The sequence below is a fragment of the Rhinolophus sinicus genome, linkage group LG16 (genome assembly GCF_036562045.2).
Source record: "Rhinolophus sinicus isolate RSC01 linkage group LG16, ASM3656204v1, whole genome shotgun sequence".
Taxonomy (NCBI): Eukaryota; Metazoa; Chordata; class Mammalia; order Chiroptera; family Rhinolophidae; genus Rhinolophus; species Rhinolophus sinicus.
The window spans coordinates 95,599-109,350 of NC_133765.1; the positions used below are offsets into that span (position 1 = coordinate 95,599).

Here is a 13,752-nt window from a genome sequence, read left to right on the forward strand (position 1 = left end):
ATAATTCTCAGCCTTGACATTTGTCATAATTTTAGGGTTTGGGAAAATCAAATTTCATAATGTAAAGTACAGGCCTAAAACAATGAAAGAGTCAATTTTCTTTTAAGAACACAGGAAGAAGATAAACAAAGTGCTTATGTGGAAATATATGAAAAGTAATTATCATATGTCTGAAACATGTGAAAATAAACCAGAACTACAGTCTTAGATCATATCTCACTATTTGTTTTGTTATCTATAATTTTCATTCTTGAATTTTTCTTTTATTTGTTACAATTCAGAAAACTATGTTTTTATATTATTAGTTGTGATGATAATTCTAAATAGAACACATGATAGAATAGGGCTACATATCAATTGAAATTGAATATGGCTAGAAACCTATGTTTTTAACCATAGTTATTGAATAATCCTCCACATATTCCCTTCCTACTTTTTGATGAGAATGTGGGTGGGTCTATGGAATTTGAAGTAAGTGAAGGATTATCAGAAATCTCCAGTCAGATGCCTTGCTACCTCATGTCTTTTGGAAGACAGAAAAGACTAGCCCACACTCTCCTCCAATTCTGTCTTTCCTCAGAGACCCACAAAGCAGGCATAAATAAGGTTGGTCAATAGAATTTTCAGATAGATAAATATTTTATGCATTAGCTACAATTCTCCTCCTTTGAGTATAAAGTATGTGGGTCAGTACAGAAGGAGGAAGAGAAATGGGCGGTGTCGGCGGGATTGAACAAAAATAAAGTCAATTCTTCCTTTTGAATTTCTGTAGAAAAACTCTCAACTATATAGAGAAAAGATAGTCAAAGATCAGAAATTTTGGAAAAATTACATAAATTCTTGATCCTAAATAATAACTAAATAATCAACCTTTCTTGACTTTACAGACAACAGAATCTTCTACAAAATTGCTTGCAAAAAAAAGTATGTATCATAAAAACCAGCACAAAGCAGCATATTAAAGATGCTTTCTAATGTGTAATAATAGAAAAAAAAATCTCTGAAACAAATAATGAGTAATCATCTATTTATATTAGTCAGTCCCTCTCTCTTTGCTCCCCGCCTTTTTTTTTTTTTTCTTTTTTAATGTTTAACTTCATTCTTAGATTTCTCAGTGGTCTAAAGTTCTAATCAAAAGATAATGTTGGCCTGTCAGGAAGGGGTCTTATGGGGACAGAAGGAGGAGGAGGTATTCGGGGCCTCGCCATCATAAGAACAGCATGAGATTACCACAAACCCTTTGTGTCACGGGAAGCCATTAAGTGATACAGCTTTGCAGACTTGGTTGGTGAGCTGAAATGCCTAGGGCTGTCCCTAGCCATTTTCATAGGAAGGGACCTGGTCACCCAAAAAGGTCACATAAAAAGGTACCTGGTCACCTATGAGCTGAGACTTGGAACAGATAGATAAGAGGGCATAGTTGTAAGTCCCAAATTTGGATGTAGTCAGACCAGCCAGGAAAGAGAAAGGGATTGGAGGACAACACATATTCTGACGTACTTTTTCACGTGGACATCTGCTCAATTCATAGAATATGTAGCAAATACAAAAGCTTTGATTCAAGAGAGTATTTCCCAGTTTAATTTTATAATGGAAAGCAAGTGAAAACTAGGTTCTATATACCATATTTCACTATGTAGAAAACTTTAGGAATATCTTTTTCACATATCAAGATTGGAAACAGTTTCTTGCACCTAGCCAGAGAATAACAATGTAGGTCTGTCACTTATTATCTGAGTATAAGAAAAGTAATATATATTGAATGTCTTAGTTTATATGTGTTATAGTAGATTAGAACAAGTGTCGTCTCTGTTAAAACTTAGGTTTTATTTTTAAAATATTTGATTAAGCATGTGATTATATAAGACAAGTATTATACATACGTAATATGTTGTGCAATTGTGCAATAAGTGAGACAGTATCTTTAGGAGATTTGGCGATTAGAGCACAATAAAACAACTTTTCCTGGGGTGCCCCCAAACACTCTCAAATGTGTCAGGAGACAGTATGCTACATAAGTGTTAATTTTTTTTGTATGTTGGCCCAAAACATGAATAATGTCATGCAAACATAAGACAACGTTTGGGATGTGAACAGCCCATTACAAGAATCCTATTGTGTACCCTGCTACCTACATACCAGCCTTGCAGGCTTTGCTGCCAGTTATTGTCTACAGCCTTTATGTCTCAAGAGTACCAATTGAAAAACAGACTACTAGTTTATTACAGGCATAAGGATTTTTGCGAGCCCCAAAAAGATTTTCAGTAAGTAAGGAGCGGTATATAGAATTTTACAGATGCATTCAGTGTCAACTCTTGTTCCAGTTTAATCTGTGACAATATCATTAACCACTAAGGAAATGGTCATCCAAATTTATTTCCAGCTCAAAATGAGGAATTTTCCAACTTCCCCACTCTTGCTCAGCTCCTGACTCTTTAAGACCCGGTTCTAGCTTAGCCCTTATTTTCTATCTAAACTAAATGGTTCCTTCACTGCATCATCTTTTCTCAGCCTCCGTAAGACAGTTTGTACAGATACTCTTTTGTTGGATACAAAGCCATTCAATCTCTGCAGTGCATTAATTATTTTATTGCCTATCAAATAATTCTTAAAAATTAGCTGTAGTCATTTCCGTATATACAGATCATAGGCTCATCCCTGTGCCAGGGAATGGCTTACAGAGTGTAGAATTTTCTGATCAAAAAGCAAAAGCCATGAGTGAAATAAAGAATTTAAAGAATATTTTTGTTAATTTTAAATGTCACTTAAAAGCACAAACTGAATTAATTTTAGAAAGAATTTTTGAAGAAATAACGTCTGACTTAACACGGGCCATTCCATGTATCTCTTCTGTTACTGCTGAAGTGTTTGTTGATCAAAGCGAGCCTGAAAAAACAGGCGTGCTCTCTAATGCTGATATCTCCTCAGTTGCTTCAGAGATTGTGGAAAATATGCTTGAGAAGCTGCAGTCTGCAGTTGAGAAAAAATGTTTTGAGATGTTTTTACCAGAAGATTTGTCAGTTGACATAAAACCAAGCTTAACACCCAGTGGAGAATATCTCACTCCACCAAATGGAAAACGTTTAGAGGCTCCACGGCCTTACCCTATGAAACCCATGTGTGATATTACAGAGGATATGGTCCATGCCATCTTACAACAGTTTATGACTCTTGCACGTTGTAAGCAAGATGAACTTCCTCATCTCGGAGATCCAACTAAACTTTCCTATCAGCAACATATGACAAACCAAACATGTACGTTCCTTAAAAAAGCTGACAAAAAGAAATGTAGTCTTGAAACTGATGAAGCCAATTTAACTTTTAAAGAACTACAAAACTTAGTATCAAATATTTGTTCACAGTCCTCTCTGGTTGGCTATATAGAGGAAGCAATCAGTGCTACACTAGGGTACATACAAACTGAACTTAACAGTGAGAGGCTGACTGCCTCTGAGGAAACAGTAGTGCTCCTTCAGCTACTCGATATCTTCACTCAGCTGCACCAGGACTCATTGAAGGCAGATGGTAAAAAATGTAGACGCTCTAGACTGAGTAATTCTTCTGACCCTGAAGGAAAGTACAGAATAACTGGCAATAGGTTACCCAGTGGTTCTAGGTCTAGAAAACCATTTCCACCTATTAATGTTCCTGGCATGGTTCTTTATTCTGAAGATGATAATGAACAAATAGACAAAATTGTGGAAAATGTGCTTGATTCATCTTTTAAAGAAGAAAAAGCAAAATCACAAAAACAGAATCCTGAGGATTGGTTTACAAAAGAAAAGACTTGTTTTGAATACAAAAGAATTAGCAAACCACCCACAAAGCCTGCATATCCAAGAAGCAAAGTTGCGTTTTATGATGGGGGATTAAAGTCTGAGTTTTATGATGGGGGGTTAAAGTCTGAGTTACACACACAAATTCCAGTAGCTACTGATAATGCAGAAGATGAAGAAGAAATACCTGGACCAGACTTTGAAATAAACAATGAGGAGAAGATTGACAAAACAAGAGAAAATTCATTTAAAAAAGAAGACAATCCCATTCAATTATCCTTTTTGACATCCAAAGTGAGAAATACAGGGACCACAACAGAGAAAACTGAGAAAAGAGTAACTCAAAAGCCAAACATTGAGGAGAGAAAAGAACCTCCACCTCTAGTAGATATAAATGAACAATACCCAGATTATGAACATGTTCAAAATATCACTGAAAATATTTATGACAATATCTTAGGTTATTCTCAAGAATCATCAGCTTATTCAAATCTCCAAAGTCCCTCAAGTGATACAGCATATCATGTAATTCAAGAGGTTGGTAAGGATTTTGCAAAGTCTGTTACAACAAAGTATCCATCCCTCTCAATTAACAAAAATCTCCCTGCCAAAGAGAAGAAAGAAGAAAAAGAGACAGAAAAAGAAAGAGAGAGAGAGCGAGAGAATAAAAGAGAGAAACAGAGAGAAAGAGAGGAAAAACGAGAGACAGAGAAAGTTAAAGCTAAGGGGATTAAAACTGAACCTAGTAAACCGTACCATCCTCATTACCCACCAAAAAGTAAACCTGGAATTTTTCCTGCTAAATTTTTAGAAGATGTTATCACTGAAATGGTTAACAAATTAATCTTCTCTACCTCACCAAAAACACAAACATATGATATATACCAAAATGTAAGTGATGACAAAAATCAAGCTGAACTCTATGACACAGCTATGAAACTTACTGATTCACTGTTAAAGGAGTTTTCAAAGGCTCAAATTAAGGTATTTAGGCCAGATAAGGAAAATCAGTTTTTTCCATCTGTAGATAAAGAGTCATCAATTCCTAACATACCTCCCAAGCATAAAGAATCAACTACAGATGAAGCATCCCCTAGCATTAAGAAAATAACTGTGGATAAAATGCCACATATGCATAAAGTGACTAAAAAACCTTCTCTAAATAATATACCTTTCTTAGATAAAATACCAGCAATCGATAAAACATTGGTTAACAAAGTTGTTCACTCCTCTCTATGCAATATTTTGAAGGAATATAGATCTCAAGACTCCATTTTTAAGAACATCAAGAGTAATGGGGAAAATTTAGCAAGAAGACTAACTAGTGCAGTGATAAATGAAATTTTTCAACATCAGCTTAATTTGCTATTTTCTGATGAGGTTCCAGCTTCAGCATGTTTGCCTCTGGAATCTAAGGATGTTGTTATAAAGGTCCAAAAGGTGGCTCAAGCAGCCAGCAAAGAATGTCAAACATCATCACCATATACTATTATGCTGCCTCATGAGTTTTTAGAGAATGTGATTTCTGCTCTTTTATCCAAAATTTTCTCAACATTATCCAAAAACAAAGCAGAAACAGCTGAAGGTAAGTGGCTCACAGAGCTGGATTTCCTTCAAATGAAGTTATTAAGTACAGTCACAACAGAGCTCTCCAAAAATAAAGATTTGATTATTCAGTATGTGGAATGCTTACATCCCAATGATGGTGAAATTATTCAATTAGTGGCTCATTCTATTTATAATAATCTCTTTTCACAGTTTGGAACACAAGAGGTTATACAAAATTGTGTAGCCAGCGGATGTGTAATCGTTTCAAAAACCATAGTGGACTTAGTTCTCCGAGAGGTGGCTGGCAATCAGTTACAGAACTATTTTTCTGGAGAGCTAACTCCACATCAGTGTGCAGAAGTTGACAGTGTTGTTGAAAATATTCTTAAAGATGTTATCCAAACTATCAGTGCTCCCCAGCCTCAACCATCACGTGCCCATCTACTGCCTTATAACATAATAGAAGAAACTGCTGTGAAATTTTTATCAAAGCTTTTATCTATGTTTGCAAAAGTGGATAAAGAAAGAACCAATTCTCTAGAAACTGAAATGCAAAAAATAACCTCAAAAATATTAAATTCAATACAAGAATTTATCTCCAGAAGTAAAATTAAACTGATACCGCCAGCCAAGAAATTGACTGCTATAACTTTAGCGGATAATGAAAGCATTGATAAAGTAGTTAATTCTGTTTACACCAGTGTTTTAAAGCACTCTGGCTCACATACTTGTATATTCAAAGATTTAATGGGTAAGAGCAATGTCCTCTCTGATATAATAGGTTTTTTAATGGTGAAGGAACTTTCCAATTCTGAATTTAAACCTCAAGTAGAGGAAGAAGTATCAAGTTCAGAATTAGTTCTGGAAGCTGTCAAAATTATAGAAAAAGTGGTCAAAATTGTTGATGAATTTAAGCCCCCGAAAAAGTTTTCATCCAAAAAACATTCTATGTTAGATGCCATATTTTTGGAGGAAGCATTGGCCTTGTTCTTGGCTAAACTAGTACAGTTACCAAATGCCTCAAGCAAAGATGGAAAAAGCTTACCAAAACCTGAGTTAAATAAAATTGCATCTCAACTGACAAAATCTGTGACAGCTGAAATATGCAAAAGTAATATTAGTCTTGTTGCTACTGATCCCGAAGAACAGTTTTTAAATCCAGAAAGTATAGAAATGATTTCTCAGGTTATTGATTCTGTTTATAGTAATGTACTGCAACAATCAGGAACCCATGAAGACCTTTATTATGATATAAAAGGTACAAATAGAGTCTTCCCTAAAAAAGTGGCTAGTTTAATTATTAATGGAGTTTCAAGTTTTCCGTTAGATACAGATGACTCAAAGTATTCAAATGTTGATCTCTTTAGAGATCTAGACCTTGATAGAATTGTTCAAAAGGCACAAGAGCATGCTGTTCAAATGATCCCTGACAGAGAGAAAGAAGAGTCAGATCAAGATTTAGTTGGAGAAATGCCAATTAAAATAGTTCCACATGTTGGGAATGAGCCAATCAAAGTAGACCCAGACATTATTTCAGAACATTTAGCAGTGATTTCTATAAAAACTCAACCTCTTGAGGAACTTAAGATGGAGTGTTTAAGAAAAACTGGACACAGCATCGCAGAAGTGAGAAGAGCGTCAATAAGTGGGAAAAGTTACTCCTCATCAGACACATCTAATGTAGGAAAGATGAAGAAAGAAAGACGGACATCGTTGAATACGATGGGACGACTAGATGTAAAACCCTTAGAGGTAAGTGCAAAACCAGCGGCAGAAACACAGGTGAATCATGAGACATACTTGTTCTGTGATTCTCTTCTTCAAATAAGTATTTTGGAATTAATTTTTTGTTGCTATTGCTCATCCCAATAGGAGAATTACCTGGTTCATCATATAGTCATACGATTTACTAGGACTTGCCATATTAGCGCTGTGGCTCATTCTAGAGGTCTCAGGCTAGTGTTCCTAAGACAATCAGTTTAAACTGTTTGTTTGTTTGTTTGTTTTAGTAGAATGGGAATACAGGGACACAGACTTAACAGTTAAACAAGGCTGACTGAAACTATAATCTTCATTTGAAAATTCAGAAGAAACACAATTTCCTCCAGTTCCTACAGTTCTTTGTTGTGAATATCTGAAGGTCCAATTAGAATATCAGGATACATAAAATTTAAAAAATTACTTAAAGCAGTTTTAATTTCATAAACTTAAGGCTACACACCAGTAGTCCTCTTTCTACTTTTAGCAACATTTATCAAGAGACATTAGACTACAAACCCTTAGATTATACTTCTTATTATTTCACTTAATATTAGCCTTTCTCTATACTCTATTCTATACTCACAAGAAGTTTATTCTATACTCGCAAGAAGTACCCTGTTCCTTTCCTGTTCTATCTTTGGTCTAGATCCAGCAGCCCTAATACTGCCATTTTTATGAACCCATTTCCTCTTTCTATAGAACTAGCTCTGCCCTGCAGCTTTCAGGCCCTAAATATATTAAACTAATGGGGAATTTAAAATGCCAAAATGATGTCCTTGTTATAAGGAAACTACACAACTGAGGACAAAAGAACTGTCTGGACAATGAAATTATGCTGATCCACTACACATTTTGACTTTTACCAAAGCCCTTTGTACCGATGGTGTTCACTCCTAAGAGGACTAAGTGTGTGTATAGGGTTATATAATCTGTGGCCTGGACAATGAGAAAACTAGGGCCATTCTCCCTAGAGCATAGATTGGAAGTGAATTTTCTCATGCACTGTCCTACAGCCCACTGAACTAAGCCTCAGGGCTGGTGGATATGTTCATCAGTGCTTATGCTTTCATACCCAAATACTGCGATTATAATGGCATGAGGCATAATTTCATATCCTTTGTCCAAAATGTTGACGGTCCAGTCCTTTTCCAGCTCAAAAATTTCCTCTTCCATATGCATTCTCATCATTGCATTAACATATTGCTTGGTAGTCTTCATTCATATATAAGTAATCCCCTGGGAATAAAGTTTCTGTGAACAGACTATAGAAAAAATTACTCAAAATCAGTTTTTAATTACCTGTAGAATTATCTGTCACAAATCTTACTGTTAGTTACTAGCTCTCTTTCTTTAAGTCGTTTATAGACCACAAAAAGCAGGAAGGTAACATTTAAACCAAACAATTACCCCTGTTCTCTTAAGAGGAAGAAAAGCCATACAAAAACAAACAAACAAACAAAAACAAAGAAGCAGACACAGAGGAAGAACTCTGTTAAGACATGTGCTTTTTACCAAATTGGGTACCAATGTTGTCTTTCTCCAGCATAGGGACAGAGAAGAGACAAAACAGTAGTAGGTTAGATCAGAGAACCCAGATACTTGTTCACTCCACCTCAGGGGTTTATTTTTCATTTTGAGGTACAGAAAATTCCCAATACACTAAGCATATACACTATTAAAACCACACTTAATAAAACATTCCAAAGCCATAAAGAATGGCTTTGGATTTTCTAAACCATGCATCAAAAAATCAAAGAAAATCAAAACCGATTGTATTTTAATGTTTTAAAGAGGCAGTTTCTATATTTTGTTTCCACAAAAAATATTCTATTAGGGTACCATTATCTGGAAACTGGCTTTCAATATTTAAAAGGCATGTTGAGGTCTATGCTTATTAAATCAAATTAATTTGGAGGTACTGTGGCATCATCAACAACTACAAAAGTGGGGAAATTGTTATTTAGTTATAGTTTTCTTTGATCTGTCTTTAGAAATTGAAAATGGAAAGTGAAATTTGATTAGGTATGTGAGGGAAAAAAGTGAAGATTTATGTTTTGAAGAGTTTTTTTGAAAAATATGTCCAATGGATCAGGAATGGAAGGATAGTGATTAAAGAGTCAAAGAACTTCACAATTTTGGTTATTCATCCTTTAAAAATCAAGATTAGATGATAGCTTGATTTTTTAATGAAAAAAATAGGTTTCTCTATGATTCATTATCTAGAATTTCAGAAAAAAATAAATTATTTTGTTTACTTCTGTCACAAAACTTTAGAAGTAAATGGGAAAAAGAAGTAAATTCTGATGCAACAAACTATAAAGTTTAGGAAAGAAAAGGCCCATGTTAGATCTTCTATACTTTGAAGTAAGTTATGGTGAATTACTATGTAAAATAGTGTAAAAGAAATGATAGACACCAAATATTTCTTTGTTTTTAAATTACAGTTTATTGGGTGGATATTACCTTCCTATGCGATTTACTTGTATGTTAGCAATATTTTAAGAAGGAAAAGAAACAAATGAAAATTATGAGACACCAAATATTTCTTATAATTTTCATTTGTTTCTTTTTCTTCTTAAAATATTGCTAATATACAAGTAAATTGCATAGGGAGGTAATACTTAAATTAAAACTACAAATCACATTAACATAGATATATATTAAAATAACCATAGGAAAAGTAATTGAGGCATTTGTTTTTAACATTCATCGTACCTTCAATTCCAGGTTGTTTGCAGAAATTCATTTCAGAATGTAAGAAAACCTGACATCATGAAGGTGGAGCTTTTAAAAGATGTTCAGAGCAAAAAAGATCTTATCATCCGATTAGTAGCTCACGATATTGAAGAAGAATCACAAAGTAACATAGACGAAGGACTAATGTTTGAGGAAGATGAAGTTGTTCTAGGAGAGGTTGTACCAGAATGCTTGACAGATCAAGTGAAAGCAACCACAAAGCCAATAGAAAACACAGATGTTTCTCCCAAGCCAACAACAAGCACAAAGAGTCTGAAAAAGTTTTTGTCACTAAGCAAATGCTGTCAGACCACATCCAGTACAATTATTGAAAGTATAGAAGCAACTTCAAATCATATAAAAGAACCTAAGGAGAAAGAAGTTAAAAAAGCGGTTGCTGAGCTTGACATGGCCACCTGTTCAACAATCACACCTGTAACAGACTCTTGGGAGAAAAGGCTATCACATAAGGTGAGTGAGAAACATGACTGTCAATGATTAGGTACCTATGGAAAGAATAGAGATCTTCAGAAATTCTGTCCAAAAATGTACCTTAATTAGGAAGAACAGAATACTAAAATGGTTCCAGTCTTCTCCTAAACCTGGTAATATTTATAGGATAAGAAAAATAATTAACAGAAAAACCATAAAACTCAACTGAGGGAAAGCAAATAAGAGACCTATATTATTTAGAGCCCAATGAGAAACTATGTAAGAGAAATGAAAGCCCATTATTTATATATATATCTTAATATATTCCAGCCCTTTTGTGACCAGAAAGTGGGACAAGGTAGGAGGAAGTAAAGAGATACATACAAATCAGATTGTCTGGGTTTAAAATAAAAAATATTTGAAGAAATAATGGCTGAAAACTTCCCTAATCTGGGAAAGAAAATAGACATCCAGGTCTAGGAAGACCAAATAAGAAGAATCACAAAGTAACATAGACGAAGGACTAATGTTTGAGGAAGATGAAGTTGTTCTAGGAGAGGTTGTACCAGAATGCTTGACAGATCAAGTGAAAGCAACCACAAAGCCAATAGAAAACACAGATGTTTCTCCCAAGCCAACAACAAGCACAAAGAGTCTGAAAAAGTTTTTGTCACTAAGCAAATGCTGTCAGACCACATCCAGTACAATTATTGAAAGTATAGAAGCAACTTCAAATCATATAAAAGAACCTAAGGAGAAAGAAGTTAAAAAGCGGTTGCTGAGCTTGACATGGCCACCTGTTCAACAATCACACCTGTAACAGACTCTTGGGAGAAAAGGCTATCACATAAGGTGAGTGAGAAACATGACTGTCAATGATTAGGTACCTATGGAAAGAATAGAGATCTTCAGAAATTCTGTCCAAAAATGTACCTTAATTAGGAAGAACAGAATACTAAAATGGTTCCAGTCTTCTCCTAAACCTGGTAATATTTATAGGATAAGAAAAATAATTAACAGAAAAACCATAAAACTCAACTGAGGGAAAGCAAATAAGAGACCTATATTATTTAGAGCCCAATGAGAAACTATGTAAGAGAAATGAAAGCCCATTATTTATATATATATCTTAATATATTCCAGCCCTTTTGTGACCAGAAAGTGGGACAAGGTAGGAGGAAGTAAAGAGATACATACAAATCAGATTGTCTGGGTTTAAAATAAAAAATATTTGAAGAAATAATGGCTGAAAACTTCCCTAATCTGGGAAAGAAAATAGACATCCAGGTCTAGGAAGACCAAATAAGATGAATCCAAAGAGAAACATATGAAGACACATTATGATTAAAATGATAAATGAAGATAAAAAGAGAATCTCAAAAGCAGCAAAAGAAAAACAACTTAATACACAGAAGGAAAACCCCATAAGGATAGCAGATTTATTAGCAGAAACTTTACGGAGCAGAAGGTAATATCAAAACATATTCCAAGTGCTAAAAAGAAAAAATTTCCAACCAAGAATTTTCTATCTGATCTGCTAAGGTTATCATTCAGAACTGACGGAGCAATCAAGAGTTTTCCAGAAAAGCAAAAGCTAAAGTTCATCATCACTAAGTCATCACAGGTGAACTAGACAGACAGACAGACAGACAGACAGACAGATAGATAGATAGATAGATAGATGATAGATAGATGATAGATAGATAGGTAGAGAGATAGATAATAGATAGATAGCTAGATGACAGATGGATAGGTAGATAGATAGATAGATACGTGATAGAGAATATCAATCCAAAAGCAACAAAATACGCATTCTCCCCAAGTGCACAAGGTACATTCTCCAGGACAAATCACATGTTAGGCCATGAAACAAGTCTCAATAAATTCAAGAAGATTGAAATCATATCAATCATCTTTTCTGACCACAAATGTACGAAACTAGAAATGAATTAACAAGGAAAAACTAGAAAAAAACACACACAAAAACGTGATGATTAAACAACCAATGGCTCATCAAGAAAATCAAAGGGGCAAAAAAAAATACCTTGAAACAAATGAAAACAGAAATACAACATACCAAAATTTATGGCATGTACCAAAAGCAGTACTAAGAAGGAAGTTCATAGCAACACAGACCTACCTCAAGAAAGGAGAAAAATCTCAATCTAAATTTACACCTACATTAACTAGAAAAAGAACAAATGAAGCCAGAAGTTAGTAGAAGGAAGGAAATGATAAAGATCAGAGCAGAAATAAATGAAATAAAAACTAAAAAGGCAATAGAAAAGGCCAGTGAAACTAAGAGCTTATTCTTTGAAAAGATAAAATTGACAAACTTTAGCTAGACTAACCAAGAAAAAAAGGTCTCAAATAAAATCAGAAATGAAAGAGAAGTTACAAATGATACCACAGAAATATAAAGCATCACAAGAAACTACTACAGATATTATACACCAACAAATTGAACAACTTGGAAGAAATGGATAAATAACTAGAAACATACAACCTTGTAACACTAAATCATGGAAAAATAGAAAACCTGAATAGATCAATTATTAGTAAAAAGATTGAATCAGTAATCAAAACCTCCCAAGAAAATAAAAGTCCAGGACCAGATGACCTCACTGGTTAATGCTTTCAAAAATTCAAGAAGTAATTAATACTTATCCTTTTCAAAATCTTCCCAAAAGAACTGAAGAGCAGGAAATGCTTCCAAACACATTTTTCAAGGTCAGAATCACCCTGATACCAAAACCAGACAATATACCATAAAAAAGTAAGTTACAGGCCAATATCCTGGATAAATGTAGATGTAAAAATCCTCAACAAAATATTAGCATACTAAATTCAACAATACTTGGAAAGGATTATACATCACAATCAAGTGGGATTTATTTCAGTGAGACAAGGAAGGTTCAACATCTGCAAATCAACATGATACATCACATGAACATAGTGAAGGGTAATCTAAGCTCATGTGATTATTCAACTGATGCAGAAAAAGCATCTGCAATAGTGCAACATCCATGTATTATGATAATTCTCAACAAAATGGGTATAGAGGGAACAAAATAAAGGCCATAGAGGACAAACCCACAGCAAACATCATAGTTAACAGTGTCAAGCTGAAAGCTTTTCCTCAAAGAACAGGAATAAGACAAGGATGCCCACTGGCCTCATTTATTCAACATAGTATTTATTGGAAGTACTAGCCATAACAATTAGGCAATAAAAAGAAATAAAACGCACCCAAATTAGAAAGGAAGATGTAAAAGTGTCACTATTTGCAGTTGGTATGATACTACATGCAAAAAACACTAGACTCCAGCAAAAAACAAACAACAACAACAAAAAACTGTTAGAATAAATGAATTCAGTAAAGTCACAGGATAAAAAATTACAATATACAGAAATCTGTGGAATTTCTATACACTAATAACAACTGTCAGAGAAATGAAGTAAGCAAGCCCATGTATTCAGAAGTACAAAATATTCTAAG

General features: G+C 34.3%; 2 protein-coding genes across 6 annotated transcripts in view; both read left to right on the forward strand.

The window, feature by feature from the left end:
• The first annotated feature begins 2,676 nt into the window (after positions 1-2,676).
• LOC141569262 (fibrous sheath-interacting protein 2-like) lies at positions 2,677-10,319 on the forward strand. Its single transcript, XM_074321785.1, has 2 exons — positions 2,677-7,076; positions 9,813-10,319. The coding sequence occupies exons 1-2, from the start codon at positions 2,715-2,717 to the stop codon at positions 10,317-10,319; spliced, it is 4,869 nt and encodes a 1,622-aa protein (XP_074177886.1). The 5' UTR covers positions 2,677-2,714.
• Positions 10,320-10,751: 432 nt separating this feature from the next.
• The window catches only part of LOC109439475 (fibrous sheath-interacting protein 2), a 40,067-nt gene continuing 37,066 nt past the window's right edge, over positions 10,752-13,752 (forward strand). For all 5 annotated transcript variants that reach the window (XM_074321463.1, XM_074321459.1, XM_074321461.1 and 2 more), the window contains exon 1: positions 10,752-11,105. In XM_074321463.1, the coding sequence (XP_074177564.1) occupies positions 11,043-11,105 (63 nt within the window). In that variant the 5' untranslated portion in view covers positions 10,752-11,042. The remainder of the gene's footprint in view (positions 11,106-13,752) is intronic.